This window comes from Corvus brachyrhynchos, unplaced genomic scaffold (genome assembly GCF_000691975.1).
Source record: "Corvus brachyrhynchos isolate BGI_N302 unplaced genomic scaffold, ASM69197v1 scaffold44, whole genome shotgun sequence".
Taxonomy (NCBI): domain Eukaryota; kingdom Metazoa; phylum Chordata; class Aves; order Passeriformes; family Corvidae; genus Corvus; species Corvus brachyrhynchos.
Genome location: NW_008238359.1, coordinates 2488428 through 2508192, shown reverse-complemented (window position 1 = coordinate 2508192; position 19765 = coordinate 2488428). Strand labels below are relative to the sequence as shown.

Here is a 19765-nt window from a genome sequence, read left to right as displayed (position 1 = left end):
AACCAAGGCATTATTTTAATACAACTGCATTCTGAACTGCATTTGTTCTGTTTAAAAAGCGATAGAAGGGGTATAAATTTTATAGCGAATGTTTCCAGCACGTAGCCAGTATAAATTGTTTTGTTCAGAGAATAACTAGCAATGTTTGAAACAAAGTTTCATATATAGCTGAAATGTATATTGTCAGGATACTTGAAAGCCATAAAAAATCCGCTTTCTACACTGAACAGTTGTTCTAGTTCTCTGACGGTGCATATATGAAAATATTGTTTATTGTTTTGATCGCACCAAGGCCCTCAATAATACAGAGATGTGTGCATGTGTGCACCATCTTCATAAGCCACCGATCTTCATTTCTTAACCATTCCGTGCTCACATTTGTTGAACAATATTATAAGAAAATTACTACTTTATTTTGACATTTTTCCTAGGAAGCTCTCCTAAACTGCTTCAGAGAATGTCAAGAGCACTTACAGGAGGTAATGAAAAGAACCTTAGAAAACTCATCTTTGGTGATAATCTGCGCTTTAAAGTCGCACGCTTCACGCCAAAGTGTTATCTGAGTGCACTGTCACTCTCTCGAACTGCCACATGCCAAGGGAATCTGCAGATAATATTGGACTTCAGACACTGCTAGGACTCTGTATTTCCAAAGTACATTATTAAACAACTTAAGCACCTGGCTTCAGGGATCTGCACCAGTATCGCTAATTTGATTTTAAAATTTTCATGGTTCATGCTGAATTTTTCAAGGTCACAGATACCACTGAGTGGCAGAAATGGGAGCTCATAACTTAGTTCTGTTATGGCATCTGAAAATCTCCCCTTGGCATGTGTAGAGATACCAGTATTAATCCAGTGACAGTTTCACACATGGGCAGTTTGTAGGCTTGTGTCGATGAAGAATGACTTGCAGAAATAGATCTGCCTCTCTCAAACCTTTTCTGCCTTGTGCATGTGACAACAACTGCTGTATAGCCTGGTACTGTGGGGTTTATCTGTTTCTCTTGCACTGAAGAAAACCACAATAAGCACTAGGATTATAAATAATAATTTTGATACTTCTTTTTTTGCAGAAAAGCTAGGGCAGTCTTTTTGTTCTACCAGAAGTCTTTTCATTTATTCATGTTAAATTAGCCTATTTTCTAAGATGAAAGTTGAAGGGCAGAAATCATCACTGCCAGTAAAGGCAATAGCTCCTGGAAGGGAAACAAAAAAGTTAAGAGGAGGAATTAAGAAAAGATCAAAATCTTTTAACTATAACATGTTTTTTATGTCTCTGTAGCACAGTATACATTCGTACACGTTTGTCTAGCTGAAACAAGGCAGAAAGACATACAAAGATACATTCAGAATAATAGGGTGAAAAATTAACATCAGAATATGTACATATGTCTTTATGATCTATTAATATTTAGATGTATTTATAGTTTTGTTGATGTATTTTAAGCACTACAGGTTTATAACATAGAATGTATAAGTAAAAAAAAAGAAAGTGATAAATGAGACTCACCATGAATATTTCCTCTCAGACGTGTTGCCAAAGGGCCTGTGTCAATTAGTACTGAGGTTTTTAGGGGTGGAGGCATTATGAATAGTCAGAAAAACATACACACTGGACAAGCTACATTGCCATTCCATCATGGTGCTTTTGTGAACAAAGTGCAGCATTGCTGAGGGGTGTCTTGACAGATTCATAGTTTTGATTTTCTTTTAGTGGCCTCTTCAAGTGTTAATAAAAATATAAAAGTTTTATGTCTGTTTCAGAATTATTTGGAGTGCAGCCGTCTGCCATAGTGCTTCCAAGAATGTCAAATAGTACCTGAAGGGAAAGGTCATGGAGCCCAGCCCTCACAAATCAGATTCCTGTGCCAAAAGGAATAAGGTTTTCCACCTGTGCAGAGAGATTTTAACTCAACTGCACCCATGGTTTTCACCAAAGGAAGTCAGTCAGCTTTGTGTATGCTGTGGGTGGGGCGGGGATGTAGTTATTAATCACTGTGACAGACACCATGTCAGTCACAGCTGTCAGATGGAGTTGTCACCAGTTTATGTTGTGCTTTGGAGGTGTTTAACAGAATTGGCTTTGTTAAAACTTTAAAGGCAGGAAAAAAAATTAAAAGGAGGATTGGGGCAAGGGGTGGGTAACAAAGGAAAAACTAGAGAACTAGTTCTGTACTGTGCAGTGCCTCTGGTGGCACCTGGGGGGTAGCATGCACAGAAGCTGATCCAAAGTCATGAAAAAAATCTCTATTTGCCAACAAAGATTTGAATTAGTTTATTTCAGTTGCTGCCAACATGAAATCTCCCCATTTCTTTCTCAAGAGTAAATAATTAAAATCATTAGTGCTTGTTGGCATTGTGCTGGACCACATCATGTCACATTCCATAAGCACTTTGCTGTGAAGTAATGGAATTGTGTGTTTCCAGAGACTTATTCATTCACAAGCCTGGGTCATGTATAAATGAAAAAGAAAGGGACAAAACCTTACCTCACGTGTTTGTCCCATGCAACTCCCTGGTGGCTTTGGGATTTACATGCCCTTTGAGGTTGGAATCCAGACCCACAGCTTGCAAGTTAACAATGAATACAGCAAATTTTTAAAATTTTTTTGCAGGATATTAATCTCACCCTGACCACTAAGGGCACGTACCTGGTCCTGACACATGGCCGAACTGCACAGAACTTGTGTGCTTCATGTTTGCAAAAGGATGGGCTCTGAATTGTCATGGCTAACAACATTGTAAAAAATACATAAACCAGACTATTTCCTCAGCTGCTATAAATAGTCAGCTTTGCTGATGGAACTGGGGATCTGTCAGTCCTGTCTGTTTGTGTACAGCTAAGTCACAACAGTGCGGCAGTTTAGATAAGATTTTTGAAGGGCGTAAGCAAAATAAAGACTGTTTGTTCATTTTATTTTTCGGGAAAAACAGACAAAGATCAAGTCTATATTTCAAAGCTTTTTCTAATGTAGGTATATGAAAAAACAAAAAGCCAACAATATCTGAGAGCTGTGCTGGCAAAATCCTGAGTTTATTTGCTGTTACAGCAGCTGGAGGCACCTTTTGCTGATGTACTTTAGTTCAGGATCTGCTTTACACAAACAGTTCAGAAATTTGCCTGTGTAACTATACAGGTAATCATGTCTGGTTTGGACAAGGGTGAACTGTGGGGTTATCTGATTCATATATATATATATATATATTTGTCTCCATATGTTACTGGATGAAAGGATCACAAAACAGACACAGGAGACAGTGTATGCAGGGAAATGAGCAAAACTCTCTCTGTATCAAAGAGCTCCTTGGGGCCTCAAGTCAATAAACTGCAGACATCAGAGAAATGCACTACATTTCTTTCAAGAAGAGCAATCTTAGGTGTAATAACAGTTGTGTTCCTTAAATGTGCAGCAGAGGGGGCAGCAAATCAGAATTTTTTCCATTTCTCCAGGCCTTCAGGCATGAGGGATGGCACCCATTTCTCCACCCTTTTATGCATGAAGGATATTTTGCCAAGTCTGTGCAAGTTGGACGCTTCAGACAGGAGACTTGTAATTCTCTAAGTGCATAGGCATTGGCTAAACCACAGCTACTGGGATATCATGGGTGACTACAAATGGATTTTAGGGTTCATATAGCATGCTTTGCAATATAGAAAACATGGTGAATTTAATACACCTTTCTAACACTTCATAAAAGGCACATAGCTTCAGAAGTACTGACTTCCTACCTGCCTTACTTAGAAAAGAGAAAGCTACAGGCTCCCAGTTCTTCAGGAAGTAGGTTTTGAAGTTTTAGACACACACGTTTAGAAATATTTGATGAGTGTAATTTGTAGCAACTTGAAATCAGAGCATGAATGTGGCATCCTTTGCTCCAGGCCAGTGGGTTTTCTTGTCTCACATTAAGGTGCTGCACCCTGTTAAGATGCAGCAGAAGAGGTTTATCCTCAGTCATTTAGCTGGAAGGGAGCTTACGGGAGCCATCGGTGCTGTCAGAATAGCACAGCAAACTCATTTGAGCATCCTCGTGAAAATCAGGAGAGCAGCAATTACAGGTTTCCATACCTGAGGACCCAGACCTAGGGGGCTGAGAGCACAGTGTGGTTGACTGCAGCATCTCACCAGAATGGTGAGGCTGATGGTCAGTTTCTACGTTTGGGGCATTTCTGAGAGGAAAGGATCTCTAATGAAGCATTGTTTATTTGTTTGTTTATATGCTTCAACCAGAAAGGCCAGCAGTTCAACAGCTTGAGACTTCAAAGGCTACTATTGCCTCTAGTAGTACTGGTATCAGGGTAGTTAAAGATGTTCCTTTTCAGTAAGTCCAGCAGAAAATTCAGAGTCTCCAGGGCTGCAGGAAAATGTGCTTAGTTGGGCATTGTAGAAGCTACTTTCCTGTGTTTTCCGTAAATTATTTCACAATTTAAATATGTTATTTAAATTTACACTCTGCCAGACACTCTGGGTTTTTTCCACTTTCCTTTGTGCTAAAGACAATGATTCTTCATAAACTGTCAGAGGCTAAACAGTAATACTCAGCCTTGATTTTATTAGACTGTGACTCCCTTTTATTGAGTAATGAACACCATGAGTTAAAAGTCTGCATGTCATCCTTTGCTGGTGACCTGGACCTTTTTAAAACCATTACTTGTAGGGCATTCAATTCAATCAGATGCATACTGATGAAAAAACAACCACCCAGAGCTCTTGCTGACTGTGTACAGGCAAAGCTTGAGAGCCCAGCATCAAACAAAAAATTGATTTCAAACCCAGAAGTCAATATCTTGCTTTTTGCAAAGGCACTCGGGCACTTGAGAGGAAAGTTTGCATGTAATGTATGCATTTGATGAACCAAATACAGAGGAGATAGCTGTTTGGACTTGATTTCGTGCACCCATGGTTTTCTATAAGCAGTAAAGCCAATGAACTGTTTGATCTGTGCAGCTGGAGAGGAGCTTCAACTCATTTTACACGTGCACAGATGGTATCTAAGTGGGCCTGATTTTTGATGTAATTGATCTAAACAAATGAAGTTTCTTAAGTACAGATATGACTTGGTAAAGTTTCAGAATGAAGTCTTAGTAAGTTTATACAGTCTAGTCTTGTCAGTCAGTAACAAGGTGCCATTTTATCTGCTGTCTGCTTTTGAGGTCCCCCATTTCCACTTGCTACTTGTTATGGTCAGTTTGTGAGATGAAGAATGATTGTCTGTTTAACACGTTATATACTGTTGGAAGTCAGGTTTAGATTTTGATAGTTAGAGAGTCTTTCTGCATTGGTCCTGATATGTGTAGCTTTACTTGCAGTATCTAAAATAGCTATGGACAGTGTCTGGAGACATTCACAGGGACACTGAGTAGTGTTGTCATGAAAATACACTGCAGGTTTTATATTCTGCAGCTTTTTTTGTGCTCACTCTTTGTAGCACTTGCTATTGCAAATTCAGTGTCCAAGCTGCACATTTAGAGGGATACTCAAAACTATTTACATCTGTATAGCCGATGTTCCTCTAGTAAGTAGTTTCCAATGCTTGTGGATTTTTCTGAACAAAAGACTGCACCAAATTCGCAATACAGGTGCATGTAGAAAAACTCTCCTTTAGGCTTTAATCATCCACAGTCAGTTGTGTGTTTATGCACATGGCATTATAAAGTACAGGTGAGATACAAGGCTGTGAAGATTGCAACTCAAGGAATTCAGCTTAAAAAAGACTCTGAACCAGAATACTCTACAGAGCCGGTACATAGACACTGATGATTCTAACTGCATGATGAGGACTGTGCTTTTCTCTGGTGAGAGTCCTTAATGGAAGAGCTGCTCCCTATTACTCTGTTACTTAAAATAAAATAGAGAAAAAAGCATCAAGGTAGCTGTCCTCTTGTTATTTTGTTACTTAACGAAGATTATACATCAGCAGTTCGCTTTCCTTTTATGTTTCAGTGTCATTTTGTGACTTAGCATTTTGAAAACCAGGGGCACAAGATGTTGCTGCAGGAAAAGATGTATTTCACAGTATGTTGCAAACACTCCACTTGGTAGTAGGAAAAGCTAGTCTTAAGTCAAATTCAGTGGATGTACTTCTTAAGGAGAGATTCAGTCACTTGAGTTTTAACACTAAGTTTTAAGTGCTAGTGAAGGAAAACAGTCATCTCTGCTCAGAAATCCTCTGACTAGTGAGTGACCTATTTCACTCCACCTCTTTTCACCCTCCTGTGTGGTGGGTTTCTTGATGCAGTGTCCCCTGGCGACAGAGAGTGTTGTCACACATTCCTTGAAGGAGGAAATTCTCCTCTAGGTTGCAGAATATCAGTGCCAGCCCTGGGATGGACCTGCTTGGTACAAGTGAGGTACCTTTGCACATTGTTTCAGCTCAGTCTAGATGTTGCACATTCATCTGGATTGTCTGCAAATAGAAGAAAAACTGGGTCTGCAGTTCATCCAGGCTGTCACCAAAAGCCACTCCAAGCAGGCAACTCCTCCCATTTTGATTTTCGTCCTAATATTTTTCTATTATCTGCCAAATTGGGGGTTAAATATTCTGCTTGCTTTTCATTTTGCAGACACCATCATTGGCGTGTCATGTGTGAGATAGGGAACCTGTTTCTGGCAAGCAGTCTCACGTTTAATAGCAAACTCCCTGTGCCCCCTGCAAAGATGGTGGAAAAGACCCAGTTCAATCTTTCCTAGTCCACCTGACCTTAGGTGTCTCATCAGATCAATGAGAGAAGCACCCCAGCTCCCATATGGAGTGGCATCCAATAGGACAGGGAGCCCTGTGAAGGTGATTTCAGCTGGTTGGTGCAAGTTCTGTGCGTGTACATCTGCAGCAGATTGAAGTGGGTCCTGTAGCTGAAGCAAGGCTCTTTGCTACTCTGTCAGTTGAATGCAGAGTTTATTGTTCTAAAGAAGATTGTTTCCTCTGCAAGGGGTGGCAGGATGGGGTCTGGGAATGTATTTCTTTGTGAGTGGGTACAAGCACGATTGCCCAAAGTCACACTACCAAGTTCGTCATCACAGCTACTGTGGAGCTGAAGTTCAAGGGAGCACTGAGTGATTCATTCCACCTGGCAATATGTACAGTAAGTAAAGAGAAATATTTCCTGTGCCTAATCCAGACACCAGTTAGGCATCAGTCTGTCTGAATGTGAGCAGACATACAAATGACAAATGTGTGGAGGAGCAGAAGAAGCTGGGGAAAAAATGAGAATGTATTTTTCACTCAGAGGTTAGCACATTTGCCCTGAACACAATCCCAAAACCTAATGAATCAGAAAGTGTAATTGTTACATAGACTAATTTCAAAACAGTACTACTCATTAAAGATTAAGGGAGAGAAAAGGAACATGAGGTTCAGACCTTTTACTGAAATTTTGTCATATTAGTTCCTCATTGGTAATGTTTTTATGGTTCAAATTTATTCATCTCTTCATTCACAGCATTCTGTCAAGACTCTCTAATAAATACCAAGTACAAGCTTCATTAACTGTATTATCTTACATCTCTGTTTTATCTGTGGTTACCAAGTCAGTGTTCATCAATGACATTTTAATGTTACAAAACAAGTAAAAAATCCCAACACAAAAGCAGCTTAATTTCTATCAGTGATTTTTGCATTCAGATTTCTAAAGTTTCCTTACATTTGAATACTTACATAGATACACTTTGGATACCCATTAGGGAAAATGAGGCTTATGGGGTGCTCTTTAAGTTCTGGGCTATTTAGTCTTCCACAATTGCCAGTCTATCTTCTAGAAATACTGAACTTTATCTCTGGGATGCTCTTTCGTTGGCACCTGGTGTGTCTAAGACTGGGACTGGTGTCTAAGACTCTTTCACTATTGACAGGTCTCTTCTGTTCTCCCTTCAAGGCAAAAATCAACCCTTAAACGGTTTTGCTTGACTCTGAGACTATTAAAAATTTGGATGGGTGGGGGAGAGGTGTTTTACAAGGTGTTTGTTTTATTCCTTGGTATTTTGTTATGTCACCTGATCCTTCTGAGTAGCTTATGTCAGGTTTTTCATTCTAACAACAAGTAGAGAGAGAATGATAAAGTCTGTGTCTTTTTAGAAACAAAAGAGGAAAATTGCAAGAAGGAAAATGTTAAAAATTATTGCTTTTGGAGTAAACAAAGATAGCTTACAGATAGTCACATTTAGCCATCTTATTCTTGGTTAAGAAGGGTCTTGGGGAATCTTGTACAGTCTGTGCACTGGCCACAATGTCCTGCTCCTCTGTAAAGTCTTCTGAATTCCTGTGGTGCTGTTGTCCCAGTAAAGGCTTGGTGGTAGATGTAGAGAGCTGTATTAGACTTCCCCTGTATCCCACCTATGTGGTGGGATCTGTAAAAATTCAATTCTCTATAAGAGACAGCAGATGATCTGAGCATCTTCCCACTGTGTAAGATTTATGCACATACATGATGTAAGAGAGCCATTGCAGCCAGCATTAAGTTCTCCTTCCTCTGGGGAAATACAGCCACACAGTTTATATCACTCAGACATTGTGGGTCTAGTTAATGATCATAGAATCACAAGTTTGGGTTGGAAGGAACCTTGAAGACCTTTCAGTTCCAAACCCCTGCCATGGTCAGGGACACATTTTACTAGACTGGGTTGCTCAAAGCCCCATCCAGCCTGGCCTTGAACATTTCCAGCAGTGGGGCATCTGCAGCTTTCCCAAGCATATTCAGATAAGGGGGCCGTTGAAATTTTAGGAAATCGGGAGAGAATTTTTTTTTGGTGGGCTTTCATGATCCATTGCAAATCCCATTGAAGCTTTGGTCACAACAAAGGGTAAGAACCTTAACAGGTTTTTCTGCATCAAGAAAATCCTGCACAGCTGCAAGTAGAAAGATTTCCTAGCTTGTGCTTTTGTCTACACCTTATTTCTAATGTTCCTTAATTCGAGAAGAAGACAATGGAAAAAAAGTATCATAAAGCAAGGGAAATAATTACTAATTCTAGTCAAGGTATATTAAATTCAGTAGTGCTCAGACATGACATGAGTGTTCAGAATTTGTATATGAATGAAATAAAAAACATTCTGGAAGGAAAAGCTACCTAAATGTCAGAAAAAAAAGAAATACAAGCTATAAAATGCTGTGAAAAATCACACAGACCATAGTAAGATAGATGTGCTGTCTTTACTTAGCAAAGAAATCATGGAGGATATGAAAATAGAGAATGAAAATAACACATTTTTACTTGATTTGAAGGCATTATCCATAATAGCATCTGCGATGTGTCTGTAATAATATGGTGTAAATTGGAATTTACATAACAGATCTTTGAAAACAGGCTCTGACTCACAATGTGAAAATGGTGCCTCCAGAAGGAAAAGTCAACCAATAGCAGGAGAACTTCGCGGAAGGTCTGTTGTTTATTCCAAGATCTACCCTTTTAGCCCCTTTGTAGATTGCACAGAGTACTCATCTCAGGCATGAGCTGTACTGAAAACTTGCATAGCTGGTCTTGGAAACCTCTAGTATGTTTCTCCTGAATAGACAAGTTATCTTCTCTGGGCTGAATTAAGTTCTTAGTAATGGTGATAGATTGACAGCCCTAAAAGTTGAAAACCCTCTATTCGTGTTCGTCTCTCTCAGCTTGGATTTAATACACTGTTCCTATCTTGGTTCCTGTCTGTTGAGTAGGAAAAGAGTCATTAATTTAACTAAGCCAGGTGTAGAATTCTTCCACTGTTGTTTTTATTGCCTCAGTGGTCAGGACTTCAACTAAACAACAATCCCCAGGAATATCCAGTCCAAGAATGGTTGGACTTTTCAATTCACATGGTGCTACAGAGCTGCGGTCAGACCTGGTTTAGTTCTGATATTTCTTGTCTGTACGGTCCATGCTCATTGCTCTTCCCTTCAATCTGCTGGCTGACATGCAAGTCAGAGGCCAGTATTATTGGCCTTACAGGGCATTGTAAAGATTGGTTGAGCTGTTCCAAGTCAGATTTCTGAGTAGTTCCTTAGATTCCCATGAAAAGTCTGTTTGTCTGAATGTAGATGACCAGTGTAGACCTCTTTGTTCGGGCTTGTTGTTTTCTGTTGTACTGACATAAAATAGAGAGACCAGTAGGTATGTATCTGACCTTTCTGGGGGTTTAAGGTAAAATGGATTGGGACCCTAAAACCACTAGTGGAATATATACCCCTGGTTGCGTCTCTAATGTGACAAAGCCAGAGGTAAATATATGTTCAATCAGAATAATGGCACCCTTGTAATTAACATGTATTGTTTTGCTAGATCACCTCAAGCACCCTAAGTTCTGGTATAATCAGCCATAGTTAATGATGAAGCAGTGTGAGTCAATGCAGGATGAGGAAGGACAGGATGGCTGTGTCTCACACATCTTCATGTTTTATCTAATGTGTTTAACTATCTGAGAAGTTACAGAGATACTGTGAATGCTTTTTCTGTTCCTCTCCTAAATCCAAGTCCTAATCCAAATTTCCGAAGTATCATTAGATGTCTGATACCATTCATTGTAATTTACAACTCCATACAGTTCATTCAGTTCTGAGGTCTCTAATTAGAGAATAAATGGGTGTTAATTTCTCATGATACAGAAGTCTGGTAAGATTGATAGGATAGGCATTCTTTTCTGATAAGGCATCACAAAAGTACTGTGTATTACAAAATCACAGAATGGGTGAGGTTGGAAGGGACCACAGTCAGTCATCTGGTCCAAACCTCCTGCTCCAGCAGGGTCATCCCAGAGCACATGGCACAGGATTGTGTCTAGACAGTTCTCAAATATCTCCAGTGAGGAAGACTCCACAACCTCTCTGGGTAACCTGTTCCAGTGCACAGTACTAATGACTTTTGAGCATGAACCCACTAAAAGCAGAGAGGTATATGTTTCCTGTTTCTCATATGCAGTGTGCTGAACTGTCAATCTCCCTCCATTTCCATCAAATTTAGTTTTCTTCATTTCCAAAAAAAATATGAAAAAAGTGCATTATGATTAGCTAAAAAAAGTAAAAATACAGCTATAATCAGCCCTAGATTCATCTTTCCTAGGTGTTTGTCTTCCTCAGTCTGCCTTCTTCAGTCTCTTCGCTAAGAAATACTTAGAGTTTTACTCAAAGTAGCCATATCACTGATCTTTACATCTTTCTTCACTGTATGTTGTTCCATTTTCCTGACACCTCGGTTTTTACATCACATGCGTTTTTTACTCAGTTTGACTACGTTTCTAACAGTACAAACTATTGGATTTTGTTAAAACTCTATAGTCCTGACACGCTTTCATGGCTTTCCCTAAACCAAGTCTCAGTCTTCTTGTTAACTATTGAAAGTTCTGAGGCAAAACGAGCAGAACAAACTTCTCTGGGAGCTGTATATCCATCATAAAATGGCTCTAACGTGTTATCTATCCAGACTGGTTGTATTTTTCATGCTGTATCACAAATCAGTGCCACAGATAGATTGCAGTTTGCAACCTGCAGTTGTTTATCGGAGTTAACTTGGCTGTCAGGACAGCCTTTCTGCAGTGCTTTAAACTTTCATAACTTTTGTGCATGAGACTGAACTATTTTTCTAGCTGGCTCAGGGATCAATGCTGTGTCATTAGAACATATGGAACAAGGCTGTTTTACCCTTTTGAGTTTCATCTGGGATATGTGGCACCAGCCTTCATACTTTTTAGAACTGTCTGCACATAAATGAACACTCAAATCATGAGCCTTATAAGTATTTTACTTATGTTTTAGAGCATCCTCCAAATCTTCAAAATCATTCAAGACTTCGAACTCCACCACCTCCAATATCACATGCTCACACCCCAAATCAGCATCATGCGGCCTCCATCAATTCCCTGAACAGAGGGAACTTCACTCCACGCAGCAACCCCAGCCCAGCTCCTACAGACCACTCTCTTTCTGGAGAACAACCAGCCACTACTCAAGAGCCAGCCCATGCTCAGGACAACTGGTTACTCAACAGTAACATCCCACTGGAGACAAGGTAGGTCACTTTCTTTAGTACTTACAATGTTCTGACTGTGTGTGCTCAGGATGTTATGGAAAATACACACATCTGCATAGCTAACCACCTAGTTTGTGAACTGGTGTTTGACTTACGCATTTTGCGTTGTATTTATTATTCCTTGTGTCTTTTTATTTGGACTAGGAGAAGAGGAAATTGCTCTTCTTTCATAAAGTAAAAATGTTGTCTTTACCAGCTGCTCATAAGGTTATTTTCCTCATTTAAAATTGGAATCAGGATCATAGATTAAAATGTTCTTGGTTTTCTTTCCTGTATTTTCCTTTAATGTCTTTTCTTTCTATGTGGTAGGATAAATCAATATCCTATTTAAAAAACTGAAATCAGTCAGTATATTGAAAAGATTTAGCCTTGTAGCTGTGCCTCATCAAGCAGTACTTTCATAGTACATCATTCAGGAAAGGTTGATCCTGTTTCACCTAATGAGGAGAGGTCAGCTGCTGACTTTTTCAACATTGCTCCAGCAAGCATGAAACACTGGATGGCAGGGCATCAGTCAGTTAATGGTGTTTCCATTTAGCTCTCAAATTATTTTCCACCTGTGCGACATGTGAAGGGTGTGACAAGCGTGTACCAAGTTGTTCTAGTTCATAGCTTTGTTCAGGTTCTGTGTAGGTTCTGGAAAAGAGAGCTCTCATACTCCCTCAGCCTCAGTCCTCCCATCTGATGGTGAGTGCATCTACTTGCGGTCCCAGTTGCTTTCTCCAGAGGTTTTGCTTCACCTATTCCTTTGCTAGTGAGCGGCCGCTGGGGATGCTGGAGTCATTAGCCCCCATATATGGTGTCTTTTTCAGTCTGGAGAGAAGTCTTCCAAGCCTAAAATGCAGTGCGCTTGCTCAGCTGTCTTTGTTCCTTCATTTGTCTAGCCTTCTCAAACCAACAAGATTTTAGACAGCAAAAAACATAAAATAACGGAAAACTGAGACAGGGCCCAAATTTGTCACGTCACTGCCTGTGGGAATCTCACTGAAAGCAGCAATAGCTGTACCCTGGGACAAATTGTACCCAGTTTTGCCAACTTCTGCTAAGAGAATGTTTTTTTTAAAAACGAGCACATCTGTCAATCTTTTTGAGAATGAGCTGGTCCTTTGAAATCTCCAAAACAACCTCAATATCGCATTTTATGGCATTTAAAGATAATTAATTTCTCTGTGACTGCTTGATTAAAAAGACTCAACTAAGAAGCTGGATCCAAAAGATTAAGACAAAATTATAAGCAAGTAATGCAAGTGTGATTTGGCAACAGTTTCAGTAATTATATTGTGTTAGTAATTCTCAAGCACAAATACCCAAGCATTTATGTGATATTTCTTATTAAAATTACATTAAAAAATACTTAGGACCCACTCCTGCAGCCCTTTTGTGATAATCCTCTGTAATTCTGAAGGAAGCCCTGTGCCTTTCCCTAGCCAGGTCATGAATGCTTTGTAGAAGAGATAATATACTGTTTTAGTAGTGCAAAACCTGAAAGGCTGTCCTCATTTCTTCTCTATGAAATTATTGTGGATGAAAATTTTTCAAGATCTGAATCAGACTGCTCTTGTCGCAGGTTGGATTGGTCACATTATTGCTGTTAATCAGGCTGGAAGTTGAGGTCTACCTGCATGAAGAGCTCTTTCTGCATGATTTGATAATTTCACTAGCATCACGGATCAGTCACATTTGTACTTGTTCCTCAGTCTAGCCATTTTATTAATTTGGTAGAAAACAGCTCATTTCAAGACTGATGTTGGGGCTTTTGAAGCAGTGGTTGAAATGGCGTAATTTTGCCCAGTGTTCCTTTTTACAACAAGCATGTTGGAACATAATGTGTAATTTTGTGCCAACAGCAAATGAACGCTACTGACTGTTCCTTCACTCTTACAACATTAAGAAAATAAAATGTGTTACAGTGGTGTCATAAAGAGAGGAGGCTGAGCTGCATAGATGATCAGTATATCTGTGACTAATCTCCACTCTGACAGTCAGCTCTTCTGGCACGCAGAGGTCTTCCATTTCCTTCAGTGGGAATTGTGTAGACATAAAAGACAAGGCTTCAGGGCTGTTTAGCAAACTTGGATGCCCAATTCAGCCTCTTCCATGAAATTGCTCTTCCCCATCTTCTCCACTGCAAAGATTTTTAGAACCCAAAAAAAAAAAAAAAAGACCATCACCTAAGAGAATAAAATGTCCAATAAGTAGAAATACAAATCCTGGCCAAGAGACATTAATCCAAGAATAAAGGCTTTTGAAGTTAGGAGATTATAGTTATCTCATGTCAAAAATGGAATTGTATTGCCATTTTTTTTTTTTTTTAATCAACAGAGAGAGAACACAAGAAGAAAAAAGCTGAATCTTTTAAATGAGGATTGTCACAGGCTGTGAAATATGCCTACAGTTACAGAATTTAACCAGAATTTGAAGTGACTTGATTTTCACTGCCATAGACTCCAGGCAGTTTTCACAATTGGGAATTTGGAATGGTTTATCCCTGCCTGGAAATTTCCAAACCATAGTGCAAAGGCAGGCAGACGTGTGTAGCACAATTAGACAACTGACAGGATGAGCATATCTGAGAATTTTGTATGTTGCAAGAGGAAGAGCCCCCCCTCTTCTCTCCCTCCTTTTCATTAGTTTCCCTTTACTCCCTTTTCTCTGTTTCTCCTTTCTCCTCTTTCTTTTCCTGTCTGCTCCCTTTTTTGTTGCTTTAAAAGCCATGTATTATCAAGGTTGTGATGAGAAGATCTTTGCTCAGCAGTCACTCCTGACAGGTAAGTCAGTTCCCCCCATATTTATTCCTCAGTCTTCTTTCTTCTGTGGCCTCCTTTCTGTTCCTTTACACTTGACCTTGTGGGAGCAAATAAGTGCCAACTAGATGGACCTTTAGCTGACAAACCAACAGTTTTCAGGAGACTTTCATTCCCAGGAAATTTCACATGCTAATCATGTAAGGTCAGATTTCTGCCACCACTACTGTTAATGAGAAGGGAGAGTGTTTTGTAACTAGCCAGCGCTTTACAGGTAATCTCCAAGGGAGCACATCTGTGAGCCTTCCATGAGGAGGACAGTCATGCATCAGTCCCTCAGGTGACCCAGTGACCTTTCTGTTGCAAATGCATACATTATGAGATTATATAACCCTCCCCTCTTCTGTTTTATTGACAATCCACAACTGAAATTCATGAAAACAGTTCGACATGGATTTTAACTGCTGATGAACTTTTATTGATTGGTGTGTTGCTAGATGCCTTGCCTCTTACCCATTAAATGCCCAGTGCATGCCCATATGTTGCTTCTTTTTGCATTGAACTCAACATCCAATCTTTCCTGCATTCCCAGGGAATGTGAGGAAGCTCCAAACACTTGGGGATGGATTGATGTCTCAAGTGCTATGGCACACAGCTCATGCATGTTGATCCACTTTACCCAAAGCTATGAATAGGAGTCACTTCACTTTCATTCAGATCAAGGAGTAGATCTGTTCTGTCAAAGCAGCCGAAAGGCCTCCAAAAGCAGGGAGTTGAGCTAAACGAGTGCTGGCATTAGCAGCAGGAAGAGGAGGAAGTAGAAATGAAAACTAGGTTTGAGAACATCTTAGAAGAAACAGTTTCAAGATTTGTATAATGTGACAGGGCTGGTTTCTCTTGGTTTAGCATGTTACCTGAATCCAGTTTCTTTGACAGGAGTTCTTGTTAGAGTTCATGTCACTTACACCCTCTAAGCTCTTAATCCTGCATAAGTGATAAAGTGTGACAATGCTGTTATGTTTCTTTTACTAGTTTTTGCCAGGGGATTTATTCACATTCAGGCTTAAATTCAGTTTTATTGCTGAAAACAGACATGGGAAAAACCAGGACTTTGTATTTTGTTTTAAAAAACATGGGAAGAATGTTCTTTTGCCAGGTCTTGAGAAACAAGCCCAAAGGCAAGAAAGACACAGTTTGTTCCCAGCTGTGCCTCTGAGTTAGTTCTTTTTGTTCCTGCTATTCTCCTCAAAAAGTACGAAACAGTATAGCATTTATAGGTCAAAATGTGACTCATAAAAGAACATGCCGGGAGGACAGATACTGCAAAATGCTGCTACTGTGTGCAGGGTTAATCCCAGGCATTTGCATGTGTGGGCCCTGAGTATCTTGCTTATTGCCTGTATTATCCAGATTATAACCAGTACTCTGGTGTTGGAATTTGGGTTACAGCTTAACCTGTTTCTAGCTTCTGTCTGCTTGTCACCAAGAGACTTTTATGTGGAATATTCATATTGAGCAAAATCTACATTTTGAAAATTTACATTTTACTCTAAATAGTGCGTTATTATTCCACAAAGGAAAACAAATTAATCAAATTGGAAACTAAAAAGTTCTCAAATCCAAAACTGAAACTAAAGTGCAAAGATGTGGCAGATTCTTGCTGGAAATCGAAGGTCTGGCCACAGTGGGATATAGATACTGTGGTGTGCCTTTTCAGAGTAACAGTAATAAAGATGCAGGAGTATAGCCAGATTACAGCTGGGCTGGATTGAAATCTAGTCCTTTGGATCCAGGAGTTCAGAAGGTTTCACATGTCACTGGCAATGAATAATGTGCAATGAACAAAGACATCAACTTTTTCTATACATGCACATGGGCGTGTGTGCTTATATGTGTGTATATGCATATATATAGTGTATATATAAAGAAGTGAACATTTTTAAAAGCTATATATGTATATGTGTAGCATCTTATACATATAAATATATGGTCCATCATTCTAATTCCATGCACAACTGCACTATAACCATTGTGGTTTATAAGATCACACTTCATATATGCATGACTCACTGGCTTCATTCATGTTTCCATATGTATGTAGAAACATAGCAAAGCAGACATTCCTAGAGACATTGCAGGACAACCTCATTGAGATGGACATTCTCACCTCCTCCCGACATGACGGTGCTTACAATGATGGGTATGTGACACTTACGTGGTCTTCCTGTTTACTGTACAGTCATTATGATCCTTGCATGAAAGCATTTGGTCATATCAGTGATGTTTAAGGGCAACAACATTGCTGACCTCTTCCAATGGCTTTAAAAAATTAATTTCTGGGGCTTGGAGCATTGTGTCCTGTACATACTAATGGCAAACTCATTAATATGCTAGTGAGCCACTGCATGCAATTTGCTTTTTATCTCCTTGTTGTTTTGAAAGTCATTTCATACGTAAGAAGTACCTACAGCAATTTAGAGTCCCATATTAACTAAAATTAATTTAATTTTCGTAAAAATCTGAAACCATAGTTGTGCTGACAGCCTGACACTTCATTTTTAAACTGATGTCTTCCACATACCTTATCTGACAAGAGTCTGCTAGTGGTGTATGTAAGCCAAGCCTTGGAGTCTGACTTAACCACCCATTCTGGCATCTTTACGCAAATTTTGATCACAACTTTTAAGTTACAATCAGCTTTTAACTTGATACTCAGTGCCAAAACTGTTGAATCTTGTGTTGGCGGCAGCTCCTAATTTGGTAGCCGTCATTCACACAAGAGCTTATTGGTGTACTTGAACACTGCAGGTACCTCTTTGCTCAGAACAGATACGTCTCTGTCTAAATTCTTTTCAAAACATGGGATAGTATCTGACTTGTAAAAATTATTTTTTTTATGTAGAGCATAAGTGGAAATAAAGGATCTTTCTCTAATGCTCAGCAGTCATGCTTAGAGTATCAATAGAAGCGTGGCTGTAGTACTGCAGACACCTCTTTTGGATAATTATATGTTACATTTAACTGCACGAATTGGTGGCTTTTCTGCACTGTGATGTTTCCAAATATGACATTTCCCCCTGTAACTGCACAAGTAACTACATGGGGAAAACAATCACCTCTTCATCTGGTATTAGCCACTGGCTTGACTGACTCCCATGAATCCATGCTGATTACATTTACTCTGGCTGCAAATCTGGCCCACAAGCCATGGCAGGATATGCAAAGGGTGCTGGGGCTGTTTCTCACTCCTCACAAGCTGCATTTTTGTTTTGCATCAGCATGGTGGTAGATTAGTCCGCTCCATTTCCCAGGTTTCATTCCCAGAATTTGAATGCCTTGTATGTCATGTTGTCCCACCAAAATCAGGCTTTTCATTTAGTACTCCTGTGGACAGAAGTCCCATTGGGACATTTCATTTCAGGAGCTCATGGGCTTCAGTGTGTTCTTTTTGTGCTGACTTCCATGAGTCTCACCCGAGGTGCTCATAGGCTGGCTCTCAGGCTGCGTTTGTCATAATGGGCAAAATGTGGTGCCTCCCAATGTGTCGCTGGACAGGAAATGCTGTTGCCTTTTACAGTAATTCACACTTTTTTAAAGGTAGGCTTCAATCCAAGTTGCTCTGGACTGCTTTCTGGAAGCGGGTGCCTTTCCCCACTGGCAGTACATAGGACTTTGATGCTTTTAGCCACGCCATTGTCCGACACTTAAATTTGCTGGATGGGGACAGTGTGAATATTGCCCTCTGTGACAATTTGGGTGCTATGGAATGGCTTAAGCTCCTTTTCCCCATCTCCATTCACCGATGCCACACAAAAAACGCTCTCATGCAGTGATCAGTAAATTGATAAACGCCCTCCCTTCTTTAATCCAACCTCCGCGCCTCTTCAGCCTCTGTAGGGCATTTCTGTGGGAGTGCGAGCAGGCTCCTGGTTCTGCCCGTGCCACCAGTCTGTCGTAGCTGTGCTTGGGGTATTCATCTCACTCTTAACGCCATCTCTTCCACAGAAGGGACTCCTGCCCTTCAAGAGTTCTCTGTGGCATTGTTGGCACTGTGATTTTTTTGTTTGGTTTTGTTTTCTTTTACTCTGTGTGACTTGCCTTTGATTTTTATTCTTCTCTTTTGTGCATGCCATCCATGTCAGTAGCCAGCATTGTGTGGAGCTGCTTTCCTCGTCCTGGCAGCAGTCGCCATGCTCCCACCCCACGTCTTCCTCAGCATCAATTTGTGTGAGGAGTCACTTGCTGTTGGTCTTTCTTCCCTCAGGCACTTCCTGTTCAAACCTGGAGGCACTTCTCCCCTTTTTTGTACAACGTCGCCGGGATATCCCCTGACGTCCAGCACTGTGTACTCACCTCCCCCTAGGCCCCTTCCCAGAAGTACCTTTTCTAGGCCTGCCTTTAACCTGAAGAAGCCCTATAAGTACTGTAACTGGAAATGTGCTGCTCTGAGTGCCATTGTCATCTCAGTCACGCTGGTGATCCTGCTGGCCTATTTCATAGGTAAGCTTGTTGCTGTTGTTTTTCTTCTTTTCATTTCATTTCTCTACAAACCCTCCCATAGTGCTAATGTTTGGGAAACAGAGAGTCAAGACTGGTACAAAGTGATGGGGAAATAAGGCATCTGTTGACTTGTTTGTGTTGCAGTGTTGTGGTAGGGAGCTTAACACCTGTCATAAAGCCAGAAGGGCTTAGTAAAACATGAGTCATATGAGGGAGTTGTACTCCCTTCAATGTCATGGACTGTTTACATTCTGCACAGGAAAGTGTACCTGGAGTGAGGCAAAGCCACCAGGTTTTCTCTAAGCATCCCATTAAAACAGGTGGTGAAGTCCATGTCCCAATCCCAGTCACATCCAGGTCTGTCGGTTTTGACTTTGATGGAACAGGGTCAGAACCAAGATTCTGATACACAAAAATGTGGTTTAATTCTATTGCTTGGTGACACACTCATTTCAGTGATATGTAACCAATTATATTGAAGTTCACAGTGTCACCAGAAGGATGGAGGAGGACTGGGTTTAG

General features: G+C 40.2%; 1 protein-coding gene across 7 annotated transcripts in view; it reads left to right on the top strand.

Annotated features, from left to right (window-relative positions):
* TENM4 (teneurin transmembrane protein 4) overlaps positions 1-19765 on the top strand; it is a 1563774-nt gene that overhangs the window by 1344097 nt on the left and 199912 nt on the right. For 6 of the 7 annotated variants that reach the window (XM_017735917.1, XM_017735920.1, XM_008634916.2 and 3 more), the window contains 3 exons: positions 11726-11978; positions 16845-16943; positions 19008-19243. In XM_017735917.1, coding sequence (XP_017591406.1) covers positions 11726-11978; positions 16845-16943; positions 19008-19243 — 588 coding nt within the window. The remainder of the gene's footprint in view (positions 1-11725; positions 11979-16844; positions 16944-19007; positions 19244-19765) is intronic. The other variant, XM_017735922.1, reaches the window with a different exon arrangement.